This window comes from Drosophila kikkawai, chromosome 2R, assembly GCF_030179895.1.
Source record: "Drosophila kikkawai strain 14028-0561.14 chromosome 2R, DkikHiC1v2, whole genome shotgun sequence".
Classification (NCBI taxonomy): Eukaryota; Metazoa; Arthropoda; class Insecta; order Diptera; family Drosophilidae; genus Drosophila; species Drosophila kikkawai.
In genome coordinates, this window is record NC_091729.1 from 10,878,497 (window position 1) to 10,894,598 (window position 16,102).

The 16,102-nt window shown below is 39.6% G+C and overlaps 1 protein-coding gene across 1 annotated transcript; it reads left to right on the forward strand.

Annotated features, from left to right (window-relative positions):
* The first annotated feature begins 4,932 nt into the window (after positions 1-4,932).
* LOC108078049 (uncharacterized) lies at positions 4,933-5,687 on the forward strand. Its single transcript, XM_017171612.3, has 3 exons — positions 4,933-5,323; positions 5,377-5,545; positions 5,604-5,687. Exon 1 carries the CDS (start codon positions 5,045-5,047, stop codon positions 5,249-5,251), a length of 207 nt encoding a protein of 68 aa, XP_017027101.1. The 5' UTR covers positions 4,933-5,044; the 3' UTR covers positions 5,252-5,323; positions 5,377-5,545; positions 5,604-5,687.
* Positions 5,688-16,102: the final 10,415 nt, after the last annotated feature.

Sequence of the window (16,102 nt, forward strand, 5' to 3'; positions counted from 1 at the left end):
ATTGATGTGAAAAGAAAAACCCGTAAAGAAAATAAGGCAATCTTTTAATCATGTGTGGAGGGGAGTAAAGTGCGTGAAATCCGCACTCAATATATTAATTAAAATGTTTTAATTATCAGATGCTTTTCCCCCGGAAAAGTATGCTATGGATTTCCCTCACTCGCGTATAAGCAAACACGGAAATTGAGATATATATATATGTCTCAATTGAAAGATGTTTTCTCGCGGAGTGGAGACGCAATAGTTTCCGTATTTTCTTCGTTTTCCTTATACTTCTTTTCCCCTCCCTGATTTTACTCCCTGCCAAAAGGGGAGAGAGAGGAGTGCCTGGGGCCATTTATCAGCACGTGAAAAGTTGCCAACTGCCAGCCAAGAACTTTAATAATGCAAAACTCAAACATTTTTCATCATCTCGTTATATTGAGAGACCTCCTTAAACGAAGGGGAGGCGGCGCCCAGTGGGCGTGGCCTGACACGCTGATCTCCTTATTTATGCATTTATTTTGTTGACATTTTGCAGTCAAAACTTGCTGAGCTGCAAATGGATAACTGGCTCTTTCTCTGACTTCGACGCCGTTCGAAAGCAAAGTTCAAAGTGTGTGCCGCCCCTCCTTCCCTCCCGAGAAAATATGTAAAAAATGCTACAAAAATCGCATTGAAATGAGAAATGCAGAGCAATTTTGTTATGCAAATGCGACACACAGAAAAAGCGAGAGCACACAAATTGACAGCGACTGGAGAGAATCTAGAGAGCGCTCGAAATGTAAAACTTGTGACATTTATTTATAGAGAGACAACAAACCGGATTCGGCCATTCGTCCCATTACCCATGCCCCTCCGGAGCAGAGAAGTGGCTTTTAAATTCATTCCCGGATCCTACTTGGGGTCGGTCGCACGGTCAGCAAGTCAACACAGGAGTTTCTGCACCATTTAACCTGAGAGCGTCTTGCGAATGAAATCAAATTTGGTGTGAAGCCAAAGAGAATTGTTGCTGCTGCTGCTGCCCCTGTTCAACAAGGACCCAAAGAAATGAAAATTGCGTACAAAATGGGCACTCAAAAAAAAAAAAAAAAACCTAAAGGAAAAAAAAGGAAAGCGCTGGCTCACCTCCAAAGCAAATAAATGCGAAAATGGAAAAGCGTTTCGCACGCATTTAAAATGGAAATCATTTATGGTCGAGCGGGCTTCCGGCACTCATTGTGTGTCGTTTCCGTCGCCCATTTGCATTTCCGGCAATTAACAAAGGACTCGCCCAAGGACAGTGCATCCACTCCAACAAAACAAGCCAAGTGAACTCAGCTACAAATTGATGCATAGTCTTTTGTAATATTTAATATTTACAGGATTTTTACTATGCCTTCTGTTGTATGTTGTATGTTTCTCTTTTTATTTTCCAGTTTTCCGCTTTTCTCCCTTTTTTTAATGCATTTTTTATATAGAATGTGCAACATGGCGTATGAGCAATTAAAATGCCAGCCAGCGCTTACGCATAATTATCATAATTAATACGAAGCTTTGTAATCGAGCAAAGCCCGCCCCAGCTCGACGAGAGCAAAAACAATTTAAATGCGAGTATTTTATATGCAAAATTATATTTCACTCCATTTTATTTTACGTCTGACACACATCTCAACGGTTTAATTAAAAGGCATAATGCCTTAAGCCCGCCAGCTCAGACCGAGCAGGGCAGGATTGGCCTGGAAAAAAAGTTACAATAAATTTTTACGACTCTAATGCGGAGCCCAAATGACACAGAAACCCTCTGGCGAAAAGGGGGTGAAGGACACCATATGTGCGTCCTGGCAGGGGGCAAAGAGCAAACGCTTGTTAGCTTTCTCTTTTAATCAGCTCTCGGCGCGTAGTTTTGGCCCGTCGTCTCCTTGCGGCTGAGCCAGATAATAGGGCCGCTCTGGCAAAGGATGTGTCCTCTGCGAAAAGGGGAAATATATGCTAATTTTAATTAGCCCGAAATTTACATATGCCACGCACACTATCCAGCTCGGTTGCTGCTACGCCTTCCTTGCTCTTTTCCGAGAGGCACTCACTCACTACTTCTCATGGCATTGCCAGAAATTGGTTAGACATTTTTTGTAGAGCAGCTCCTCTCGTCCTGCGGCAAAGCTAATTCAATATTTCAATGAAGTTAAAAGTTCAGTAACAGATTTCTATAATTAAATGGGATTACTTTTGTGAGAAAGTCTGAGGGAGAAATATAATTGTAGGAAAATGACAATGTTTTATGTCTGCAAAGTTTGGTTCTTATTATCTGAAAGCCATGAATACTGTTTGGTAATTGGGTTTATAATTTATTTATATTTTGTTATGTATGTTTGTAATAAATCAAACAAGACCTTATCACTCTTGAATAAAGGTAGATTTAAGAAGAAAAGCATATATTTCATCTCTGATCTATAAAATGGCACTATTCAGTTTTATCTTTCCATTTTCACATTGTCAATTTTAATGCTTAAAACATTTTCCTATTTGCATTTTAAATGGGCTCTCTCAAAATTATGGCTATACATTTCGTATAATTTATAGTGCAAGCTGGCGGCCTGAAACAAAAACTACCGCAACATATTTGTATAATTTCGTCCTGGTTTTGGTTAATTAAAAGTGTATATTGCTCAATTAAGTAGAGAATTTAATAAATATTCAATGGAGGCACTTTTTCTTTTCACTCTTTTGTGGGCGATTTTATTAAAATTTGAAAACTATGTCATACGTCAAACTTTTGCTTTGAATCCCTACCAAGTCGTTGCCATTATCCTTCACTGCCGTCTGGCCAAACAGAGGGAAAAAGCAATCACGCCTTTGTGGGCCGAGCCTCGAAAGTCTGAAGAGATCCTTTGCCTATTTGCTGCTGTTTGCCCCTTTTGAGGACCTTTACGTTTTTCTTTTTTTTTCATGCTTTTTCGAGGGTAAACGCTGCCACTGCTAAAAGTCCCAGTGCATTAAACTGGCGGGCAGGAAAAACGGAAGGGAATGGAGGAATAAAAGTCAACCGAGAGTCTTATTGTTTTCTGGTTTTTATCTACGAGCTGCTATTTCAGCTCTGTCACTGCTCCTCCTGCCACGTTTGGCGATTATTGTTGCAAAGTTAGTTGACAACTTGCCGGCCTCCTCCTGGCTGTTCTTAACCCAGGACACAGAGACACACAGACACCAGGCCAACGGGACACCACCCCCATGCAGATGATGGGCCGCCAAGCGTAATAAGGCCGAAGCCAGGAGGAGTCTAGTGAAAATAAACAGTTGAACAGAGGGCCAAGCGGACTCTCCGTCTGTCCGCCAACTTGGGCATAGTTTCTCGGCATCGGCATCTCAGTTTCGCAGTTCCTCAGTCTAGCAGTTTCTCAGTTTCGCAGTTGTGCAGTTTTGCAGTTTCTGTAGCTCCTGCAGCTTCTCAGTTTCGCAGTTCATAGTTCGCCTGTTGTCTCCTCATTGTCCTTGGCCATTCCTTATTTTCAGTTCAGCTCGTCTACTCACTGGCTTTGGCTCTATATTATTATTATGTCTTGGCCCGGGACGGAAAAGTTTGCCATTCTATAACGACTTTGAATTTTTAATAATTCTCCCCCGCTGGAAGTCTGGAAGTCTGCTCTCGGTTGAAGCGGCTTAGCATTGTTACGAATTTAATGCGTTTTTGGTTGAGGATCGTGGGGCATCACGGGAAATTGAATATCCGTTAAGATATATTAACAATTTATGCCCCCTGATTGCCCGGCCACGATACCAGAGCGAAGAGCTATGCTATGTGAACCAAATTGAAAGCGAATTGAAAATGAAACGGAACCAAAATACCCACAGATATATGGCGGGAGCAGGAACAGAATCGGGAACAGAGCAAGAGCAGTCGCAGTCTCATCGTCAGGGCCATAATGAGCAAGTCAATAGCCGGGCCAGTAACTGGAAAAGGGGGTCGGTCGGGCAAGAAATGGTGGAGAAGCAGGAAAAGCCAGGCGGCAGGCAATCGATGACGGAGCAAGGAAGCTGCTGGCAGCCAGGAGCCATTCGCTCCTTGTCATGCAGCGGCAGAGACGTGCGATAAAAAGCAGATTGCAATTTGTTTTACTGATTTCCATGCTTTTGGCTTTATTTGCACGACGGAAACTTTCATTAACATCAAACAGAAACTGGAATCGAGGCAGTAATGGCAATTTCGACGGCAACGGCAAAGGACCAGCCACAGTCAGCCGCAGGATACGAGAGAGAGACCCTGACGAAACCGAATTTAAGACCAGGCCAAGCATAAGATCTCCAGCTACCCGGCAAATGCAACAGTTTCACATTAAGTTGCATCCTTCATTTGGCCAATTTTGGACACCTAATTGATACAACAAATAACTAGCCCCAAAAAGGCAGAGTGACGACGACGAGTGGGTGCCCTCCGACACCTCACTGAATTCCACAAATTCGTTGGGTAAATTGCACAGACTATGCACAAGTCCTACTACAACCAATTAGTGTGCAAATAATGGAGAGAAATGACTTTTCATCTCTAGACCGCAAACAAAGTCCTTTTGTATTTCCCTCTCTCAGGAGGAGGAGGAGGTGGTAACAGGAGCAGGAGCAGGAAACGGAGACGGAGGCCACTTTATTTATGCATGGCGTCTGGCTGTAAGGATGTCGAAGAGTGGCCGCAACTTTTGTTGTGTGTTTCAAGTAATTTGAACAAATTTGCGAGCCATTTTGTGGCCTCGGTGCAAATATTTTAGGCCTGACCTAACCACCCCCATCATCATCATCATCATCATCATTATCAGGATCTCGTCTTCGTTGCCATTGTTGCGCCTTGTCCTTTGCGGACAAAGGCCAATTAACTTAAATAATTAGCCAAAAGTTTTGCCGTCGAGATGAATCTCTGCCGGTCGAGCTGGTTAAGTAATTTCAATAAAATGTTATCATTCTGTTGTTGTCGAGTCGGCCCAGAAAATCCAATCAATTATCAGCCTAAGGGGGAAAAACTCACCCGTTCCCTGCCCAATTCCGGAAACCCAATTCCAAGCCGAGTCCCCCAAGCAGAAGTCAAACTCTGAGTGAAATGGGCAACAAGCTGCGTCGTCGCCGGGTCGATGCGGAGGAGCCAGAGGGTAGTCAGCCAAAGAAGCCCCCAGGAAGATGGCCCTTCTGGCGGATTGTCTACTGGATGTTCATTCTGCTCCTGATGATCGGTCTTGTCGTGGCCATGTACTTCACCCTCAAGTCGGACTTTGGCGAGTGCTCTGCCTATGACGTGCGCTGTGAATGAATGCTCCTGAGGCTGTGCAATCGGGGAGTCGGGATCAAAAAGCTGTCTGTTTGGTGTCAACAATGTTTTAAGGTGAGTAACTTATAGAACAAGTTTATAATTTAATTCATTTCATTTAAATTTAGCTCAATTAATTAATATCAAGATGTTTGCTAACCATAATGCTAGCCTCGAACGCCACAATACCGATCGAATCTGGAAGATTGTTTTCATCTTTCTTCTGTTAATAATACTTGTTGGTTACCTAACCCTATTGATTATATATATATTATACAAGGCCAGTTAAGATACGGGGTGAGTGTTACCTGTATTTCATAATGACTTGTACTAACTCAAGTTTCAACCTCCGCAGACACAATTATAAACCTAAATTTGCATGTTTCCTTTTTATAAAACATATATGTGTCTGCATTAAAGTCTTAGTTATTATTCAGTACTATCTGTTCATTTGCACTGCCGCTCTCATGTGGTCTTGGATTTCCAATTAATGCCAGATTAAGACCGCCCCATTGTTGGTGAATACAAAGACAAGGACACGAAGCCGCAACTATCCCGTGCTCCACATGCAAATACCCTTGGTTTTCGTGTCTGGCTGAGTGTGTGTATGTGCGAGCATCCTGATGCCATTCAAACTTATTGGAGCGCTTCCTTTTGATGGCGTCCCGGTTGACTCTTCAATGGCGAAACGCGTTTTAGTTGAATGAAGCTAGTGAATGCACATATTTGGCTTTAGATAAGAGAAAAATCCATGTGGCTGCGCCGGCTGGCAATTATTTGTAGAATTAATTAACAGAGTGCACAAATATTTTCAGCTGAACCCTGCTTTTTTTTTTTGGGAATTTATGAATTTCTATTGAAAATACTCACAAAACTGACAACTAATTATCAGTGTTTCTCGGTTTCTATTTTATTTAAAATATATTTTTGGCTACAAACTTGGTAATTGGTTTGTTCTATCTCTACAGCTTATTGCTGTTCTTTGTTAAAACATTAATTTCGTTGGGCCCAACTTCTTGGTAAATCTAAAATCCTTATGAGAAGCCATCAGTCAAGGTCGGGCTTTATAAAGATTTGTCGGCGATTCGGGCCTTTATTTCTTTGACACTTTGCCAGACTCCAGCAGGTGAAATATAAATAAACTTTTTAATGAACTTCAAGATTTATTGCCGGCAGCGGCAGCCGCAGCATCTGTCTGACACTTTGCGGCCTGAAATTTTGGTTTTGGAATGTGTGGTGTTGCTTAGAGAAATTATTCGCACAATGTACTCCCAGGAATCCGTTGGAGACCCATTTGGGCTGTTTAAGCGAGGCGAACTTAAAGCCTCCATTCGAATATTCTGCAAGTAATTGCACTCGGGAAACCACAAATAATATCTTAATGCTTGCTCTGCATTTTATGAGCCTCCCGTTGGTTGCACACACACGCTGCGTATGCGTAATGCCGATAAAATGGCATTAGGATAATTGAACGAGCAGTCCTCCTGGCCAGAGTCCTGGGATTAAACCTGACCAGGTGGATATATAAAATTCACAAAGCCCATGCGACTAATAAGCCCATTACAAGGATGCTGAGAGCGAGACTTTCATGATAATTAACAATTTCCAGCTATCAATTATCGCAGAGACTGCGACGCAGCGCAACAGATATTGAACTTGAAAGAGTCCTAGTCCAAGGATTAGTCTGGTAATGCCTTCTGTCCTGTGACTCTCTGTCTGCAGCTGTATCTTCAAGTGTATCTGTATCCGAATCCTCTTCCTGCTTCCAACAAATCCCTGGCTCGAACACAAGCGATTTGGCAGCAGTGTATTGACCCAATTGTGCTTACTTCTCTCTTACCAACGAGTTGGAGTTCGGGGGGAAGGGAGCGAAGGGCACTGGAGACGAACACGAAAACAAAAACGAAAACTTTGGCTGCAAGTTAAGCTGGCCAAAAACTTCAGGTTGAAAGCGGTCCGGAGTCGCCGGAGTGCTTAGCCAGCGATTGCTTTTGGCCAGGTCCTTAGTCCTTGATCCGGGCTTAATTTGTGCTCGATTGGCCTGTAAAAATCCGAACTAAATCTGAATCGTGGTGCGCCAATTCAACAGGCACGTAGTCCTGCTGCTGCCGCCAGGACACGGGACAAAAAGACAACGGTCGCTGACATCACCAACGTGAAGGACAAACAAAACATTTGACATAATGTGCGGATTTTTGTGTCGCATAAAATGGTATATGGCAGATGCACCTCTCTCCTCCTTATAAATGGCGACACAAATAAAGGATGGCACGTGCTACGAGTGTGTGTGTGTGTGTTTGGTATGTAAATAACGCACACCACGGCGCGTGAGTGAGTGTGCCAGTGTGTAAGTGCTGTGTTTGCGCTTCCGTCTGTCAGGATGTTATGTGTTGGATGTTGGATGTGTGTTGCCGCCGTGTTGTTTATGCTCATCGTCCTTGTAATGATTGTCGCCAGCCGCCTGCACGTGCTTTCCTGTTCGATATTTGCCTTGGTCCTCTCACATTGTTTCTCTATTTTTATTTATTTTTTTCTCTTTCTGTAAGGATCTGTGTTTAAAACCGAACTCGTTTCGAGTGTCCCAGAATGCCTGATTGCAGAGTGTCCTAGTATTTGCATTCCATTTCACATCCATGGCTTAAATTCGTTATGCATCTTACTTGGTTTTCAATTCTGGAATATTTCCTGAAAATGGAAGTACGCCTAAAATTTGCCTTATTATTTGAATCGGAATAAATAGGAAACCCTAAAAAGCACTTTTTTTCTCAGGAATAAATTTAAACACCATAAAATCATATTTTAAACAAGAAAGGATGCACTTTATTTCCCCCGTTAACTGAAAATTATAATATTTAAGAAAATAAAAAATAATTAATTTAAATATTTATTTATTTATTTACTTGATAATTGGTATAAACTGTTATAAAAACTTTGGGCCAGAAATAATAACTGGTATAAACATTTATATTTTATTTTATGCATTTATACCCTTTTACCGCCGGCACAGTCATTTGATTGCAACAACAACCCCATTACAACAACCTCCCTACAGCAGCCATCCAAATTTTCGAAAATTTCCATGCAAATTGCCCGTTTCTCAAATTGGGGTAACAGGCAAACAGAAACCAGCAGCAAGCAACTGAAAACTGGTATAAACTGTTATAAAAAGTCCAAGTTTCGAACCTTAGGGGAGCAAGCGAAAGTCAGCGGAGACTCAAACCTGGCTTCTTTCCCAAAATACAACTCTGTGTTGTCTGCTCTCTTCTTTTTTGGACACTTGCTATCCCTCTCTGAGCTGCCTGCCCAGAGTTGCATTTTGGGAAAACAGCCGTTACTTTCGCTTGCTCCTAAATGGTTCGAAACTTGGACTTTTTATAACAGTTTTCAGTTGCTTGCTGCTGGTTTCTGTTCGCCCGGTACCCCAATTTGAGAAACGGCCAAATTGCATAGAAATTGTCGAAAATTTGGATGGGCTGCTGAAATTATTTTTAATTCCTCTAGCTTTAGTTGCGACTTAAATTATTATTAATTTCCCCCGTTAACTGGACTATATGCCAAGTTTCATATAAATAGCTTTAAAACTGAGGGACTAGAAACAGACAGACGGACAGACGAACATGGCTAGATCGACTTGGCTGTTGATGCTGATCAAGAATATTTCTTTATTTGTACGATGTATGCTTAATTCTAAATTAAGCTACAGGATGGATACCAGCCATAGCTGCTGTGGCTTTCGGCTAGATGATCAAGAATATATATACTTTATAGGGTGGGAAAGGTCTCCTTCACTGCGTTGCAAACTTCTGACTGAAATTATAATACCCAGCAAGGGTATAAAAAGAGTACAGTTTTTAATATATGTAAAACCCAGTGATCCAATATATTCCAAGAGTTTTATTTTGTAAATATACACAGTTCAATGATGTGAATCAACTAGTGAGCTTAGCTGTACTAGAAAGAGAACCAAAGCATAATTTATGGTATAGTTAAACCAAAAGACTGGTGTTACTTTTCACTTAAAAAAGTGCTGCGTTCATATTTTTGGCAAGTACATAAATAAATTGGATATCAAATTATTATACTCACTAAAAACGAGAGCTCGGCTGGTTTTGGGCTCTCCCATAAATCATATTCCCCAGATGGAGCTGAAGCTGGAGCTGGTACTGGAGCCACAGCCCCCATCTATCCATCATGGCTAGCAGATAGCTTAAAGACCACTCAAGCACTCAGGAGCAGATGATTACCCAAACGAAACCGAAGGAGCAGACATCCTGCAGATCCTGCTTCTGCTGATGCTGCTCCTGTGTGCTGGCGAGGTCATGTCCCCTGGCCGAGCCATTGTGGCTGCCCATGCATTTGGCCTGCATCGGAAACAAGAAATTGTAAAGTGCATGAATACGAAATGAACTGCGAGTACATTAAAGTCCTTTTTCCCTCTTTTTTTGCCAGCCCCCTTTGGCCTCTTCTCCCTTTTTAAAACGAGAATGAATACACTCGAGCGTAGTTCGCAAATACTTCAAATACTTCACATGCAATAAAAACAGACAGAAGGAGAAAAAAGCCAAAACGGAAACCGCAGTTACAGATACACAGATATACAGATACACGAGAGAGCGGGAGGGCAATACAGCTGGGAAAGAGACGGCACTCGAACAATTTGCATTGTCTGCTGCCGGCCATTGCGGTTTGTCCGGGATTTCCGTTCGACGCTTTTTTTATTTTCTTTGTTTTCCCCCATTTCCCCACATTTCCCACTTTCCCACTTGTACGGCCTGAGAGAGATAAAGCCATGAATTGAGGCATTAATTGAATTGATTGAAATTGGCATCAGTGTCGTGGACAAAAAAGAGATCGGACAACTTTCCCACTTCGCATTATGCAAAGCCAAAACAAAACAATATGCTTCATGATTTTTTAAAATAAATTGATCCAATACAGGCATCCATCGCTAACTGGTAACCTTTTTTTAAATTTTTGTTGTAAAATATATATTACGTAGAGTAGGTAGTATTTTCCTTATAGGGTTATGACACTGCATGGAGTATTTCGGTAAGATAAATTATAATAATAATAATAATAATAATAATAATAATAATAATAATAATAATAATAATAATAATAACAATAATAATAATAATAATAATAATAATAATAATAATAATAATAATAATAATAATAATAATAATAATAATAATAATAATAATAATAATAATAATAATAATAATAATAATAATAATAATAATAATAATAATAAGAAATCATAGTAATAATATTAATAATAATACTATAAATTAATATAAGCAAATAAATACATCATTGCATCCTCTTTTTATTTAAAATTACAAAAGTCAATTTAATAAAAGTGTGACCCTGCTGAGAATAATGAGTATATAGTTATCTCCTTCTTTCCTATGTTAGCAATAATGAAGTGATATAATAGTTATAACTTGGCAGCCTTCTACCATTACTATATGTATTTGATATGTGTGGTTATATAACATCTCTAAAAATAAAAAACTAAAATGCTGTCAGTGGCTTTAGATAAAAATATTTCCAAATTAAAATCTATATCTACTGTGCTTCTAATATTCTCTTTAATTATTTTATTATTTTCGTTGCGCTTTTCATTAAACAAAATAATGACTTTCTCTCTGAAATTTGTGTTTTGCGATTTTTGGTGAATTTTCACTGTTTGGTATAAAATTTGTATATTTATTTGGTTGAAAGTTTTGTTTCAATTTTCGATCCATATTGCCGTACAATGATGGCTTCTGCTCTTTGCCTCTCACTATTTTGTACTCCGCCCCTGCCGGCTCTGCTCTAATTCCCATTTAACATCAAAAAACTTTTATTCCATTGTTGAAATTTGCACAATCTTGAACTTTTAAGCACTCGAGGCCATATAGCGATGGCCGTGGCTATAGTGCTATAGTTTCAACGAAATGATACCGCAACGTGTGTGCATGCGGAAAGTGGTGGGGAAAGTTTGTGGCAAGGCACTTGAAGCACTTCCCATATTTCGATTATTTACAAAATGGTTCAATTGTTTAGGCCTTTATCCAACTCATGCTGGTCCGATTCCTTGGGGCCATAACCATTTCGTGGATTTTGGTGGCTGTGTTGCCATGGTATTTCACTATTTCGAGTTCCTGCGGCTTGTCATAGCGCTCCAGTGCTCCTTTGTTCTCGATGGCAAAGTTAATCGAAGCTTAATTAGTTGGCTTCCTGATGACGGAGAATGGGTTTTTCGGAGGGGGGGGTTTCCAGGCTGGCAGCTGCTCCGCCGCACAATTGAGTCACTGTTGTTAACTTAACCAGCATAATGAGTCGAAAAACTGTGGCCAAGAGTGGCAAACAGGAACAGCGCCCAGCCAAAGATGCCCAATTAGGCCCTGACATTGAGCGGAAGAAAAGTTTCTCGTGTACTTTCTCCCCTTTCGGGCTTAAAGTCGTTGCCAAAAAAAGTAAAGTTAAGCATGACTTGGAGTCAAAGTTCAAAAAATGCCAAAAGAAATTCGATGGTAAAAGGGGGGAAATAAATTTCTTTCTACCTTAAACGGAGTTCTTTTACAAAAATATAAGATGGTACTTAAGTATTAACTTTAAGCATTTCTTTATAAATATTTATATATACATATATATATATATACTAGCGGACCCGGCGAACTTTATCTCGCCCCAACTTCGACTGATTAAAACAAATTAAATTGAGACGTTCCGTTTCTACTTTGACGTACATGTCGAAACAGTACTGTTGAAACATCATCAATCGATACGCATAAAAATTCATAGAGCTGACCTTATTCCTATCTTCTCCTAAAAATTTTAGGCTAAAATTTGAATTCAAAATTAGTTGAGAATCAAAAAGAAGTGATGACTTTTAAACAAACCTGTCGTTGGATTGACAAATTTTTTTGACTTGAAATCTGTGGAGAGCGATCTGATAAACAATATTTTTTGTTTTGTTATCCCACACGCGAACAGGCTACGTATAGCATGTGAAAAATATGGATATTCTAGATTTATCCCGCAGACTTCCAACGATTGGCCTTGCGATTTATTGATGGTCATCGCAAATGCCAATCGAACTGGGAACTGAATCGTCTTGAATTGGAATGGAAGATCTGTTGGAATAATAGGAATTCGTGGGATAAGAACTACCTCTCCTTTAAATTTGCCCTTGCATATGGCGCGGACTTCCAACATAAGTAGCTGGGAGATTGGTCAAACAACCGATGTTGGCCGCGTGTCCTTCAGTAGCGATAGCGTCACGCAAGTGAATGTACTCGTCTGGCCGAACTTCGACTGATTAAAACGAATGAAATTGAGACGTTCCGTTTTTACATTGACGTACATGTCGACACAGTAGTGTTGAAACAAACGGTGGTATCTTAACAGATGATTGTCAACATCTAGTCGAATCATCAATCGATACGCATCAAAATTCATAGAGTTGACCTTCTTATTCGTTTCTTCTCCTAGAATTTGAATTCAAACTTAGTTGTAGAATCAAAAAGAAGTGATGACTTGTAAACAAACCTGTCGTTGGATTGACCATCTTTATGTTGAAGTGATACCCATCTTCTCCACGACAGAACATTAACGGATATTGAAGAGCATCATGTGACCGATGAGTCTCATAAACTCGCTGCACTTGGCCATTATCCCGACGGTTAAAAACAATATCGCGTTATTCCACATTCTCGCCAACAATCACCACTGCGACTTCATTGATAGTGGGAGCATTAAATTGTCTTGCATGGCTACCAGTGGGTCTTTTGTCAGCGGTGATAATGATTTTATGTTCGTCATAATGCATTATATCCAATGCGGTTTTAAACAATCTGACCAATTCATTATGCTCATGGAGAAGGTTTTGCAATTGTTGAATAATTTCACGTTTAGTTGCAGTAAAAATTGCACAGCGGTGATTTAGTTCAACTTCCGAATCACCAATGAAATAGATCTGAAGGAATTTATGATCTTTGTTTTGTGGTGGTAACAAAGCGCCCGCTCGGTGTTGAATTTGCCCTTGAATCTGAATGTTGGGTTGCAATTTTGAAAAAATGTGAGTTGTTCATTTTGATAATAAAGAGACGCCATTACCTTATAACTTGGATTGTAGCCTGATTGTTGAACAACCTCGGCTCCAAAAGACGTCATTTGAAAGCATCCGTTATATTTTTGTGCAAGCTTTAGGAAACTGTTTGATTGGGCTGAGTTTCCATATAGTAGCGAGTACAATGGCTCTGGTGGATGAGCCAAAACGGGCAATTTAATTTTGCCACCTGCACAGCATAAGCCGGGGGTTTCCAACCGAAACTTCAGTGCATTGCAATCCTAGACAATGAACCAATAACAACGCAGGTAAGATCCTTGTAGGATGTTTCAGGATTGTATGCGAATGCAGCGCGATTCAAGTTTTCATTTGCGGCTCGTCTTTCTCTATTATTATGTCGGGCTTGAGGTGATCTTTGTGGAGCGAGAAGCTGTGCCATTTGGGCACGTATCGATGCATTTATTTCTGTACGTTCCTCTTGCGTCCGACTATTACGGGAATTCTGAATACTTATTGCATTGCGTGAACGCCGTCCAAGTCTTGATCGTCTAACAGCAGGCATTACTTTCAATTGGTAATGCTTCGTTAGCTCGATTTTTTTGTTTAAATATTTTTTTACCGAGTTCATTGATACACAATTTCAACGCAGCTATGATCTTTGTAGGGTGTTTCAGAATTTTACATACAACAGTGTGTCCATCTGTTGAGCCGCTAGCGACTTTTCCGGAAGGACTTCCCAAAATTTTCTTACCTTATTACCTTCTTCTGCCAATTACAAACAACTGAAACAAATTTGAGCCAAATCGGCCCAGCCGTTCTCTTGTGATGCCATTAGTAACATTTTTTGTCTCTATTTTTATATATATAGATATATATTTTTTTTTTTTGTTAAAAATGTTTATTTGATTTTAATTAGCTTTCTGATACCGCTGAGGCAACTTAATCTAATTTCATATTAAAAACAAAAACAAAAAGATAAAGTACAACCTATACAATATCCTACATACATATTTACATTTATATTTTTGTGTATTATGTGTAATATGATGTTATGCGTATTATGTTATGTAAATTTGTTAAGTGTATTATGTTATGTGAATTTGTTAAGTGTATTATGTTATGACCCTTTTAGGAAGGTCGATTGGATGGGTCTCCCTCTAAGGTGTCTGGCCAAAGCATTAGGGTGGTTTTCGAGGCGTTGATAAATATTTATAGAATTTATATACATTTTAATGTTTCTCTATAAAATGGTTCCTAAAATTTCTTTAAGGGTTACTTCGAAGCCCTTGAAACATCTTAGAAAAGCTTGTTCAAATTAATATTACCTTAAAAAAATCACCATTTAGAATTTGGTCTCGATATTTAGGCATATTTTTGTCATTGATTGATTTGTTTTTAGGCTTCACGAATAAAAAGAGTTACTATGCCTCATTTAACCGACATTTTTCCATGACAAATTCCAGCGGAATTGCAGACAATGGAGCTCTGCTCTGTAATGAATTATATAAGTAAATATGCATGGTATGTGCTCACTTGTATTTGCTGGATCCCACGCACATTTGGGCGCAATTCCTTTTTTTGTTTCAACATTTCACCATTTTTATATCCTTGCAGGGTATTATAATTTTAGCCAGAAGTTTGCAGAGCAGTGAAGAAGGCATTTCCAACTGTATAAACTGTATATTCCTAATCAGCATCAATAGCAGAAGTCACTTTTATTTTGTTTCATTTATTTATTATTTTTACACAGTATCTTTAATTATAAATTAAGAAACAGGAATATGTAAATTTTATTTAATATTCTGATTTGTTAACCCAATAAAAACCAACTCTTTAAAGCTTTCCAAAAGTAAAATCATGCATAAGTTGGCTAAACTATAATTGATTTCAAAGCCCTGATTCAATTACAAACTGCTAGGGTATAAAAACTTCGTTTTCTCAAAGCTATAGCTTTCTTTCTTGCTATATATATTTTATGCATGGCTTTGTCCTGACACAGACACGAGGACGTGTCGAAGAGCGATGTAAGGCCCCATATACGCACATGTATGAGAATAGCTGACACGTTTTCGCACAAGGAGACAGCTGCACATCGCCGTCTTATCTGCGAGCCTTAAATTCGGCCCCGAAAAGTATGCCATTAAATGTTCAACTCTAAGGGAATTAAGTGAAAATGCTGATCAGATGCGGAATGGAGAGTAAAGTAAAAAATAAAAAACAATTAAATGACAATGCCACGACGGCCCTTGGTGACACACACAAATTTTAACATCATTTCGTGCATCATCATTTCGTTTCATTTCGTTTTGAGGCCCCTTGTAATTCCCTTACACACAAAAGGCAGTCATTAAAAATGAGTGAATTTTATGGGCCACACGCGTACACACACATATGCACGCTCTCTTTCTCTAATGAGGTTACACATAAATTAGCTTAAATACGTGAGGAATAAATGCACGTCGAGTTTTATTCAACTGTTGTATTGCGGCAGAAATCATCTCACGCCCTGTTAATTTTATATTCGAGTTTATATTATTTTTCCGCCATCCCCGCAGGAGCCCACCCCGCTGCAAATGCATTTAACACTTTAATGGCATTCATTTAAATAAAATTCCACACACGAACAAATGGGAAAATAAAAGGCGATCCAAATAAGAAATCAGAAGCAATTTGTTGCCCTCAGCCAACTCTGGGACTCTGGGGGGCCATGTGTAAGTCAGCAGAGTCCTCTGGTTGAGTTTTTTAATGCGGAAAATGCATTTTATGTTTCACTCCACGGGCAGGAAGGATATCGA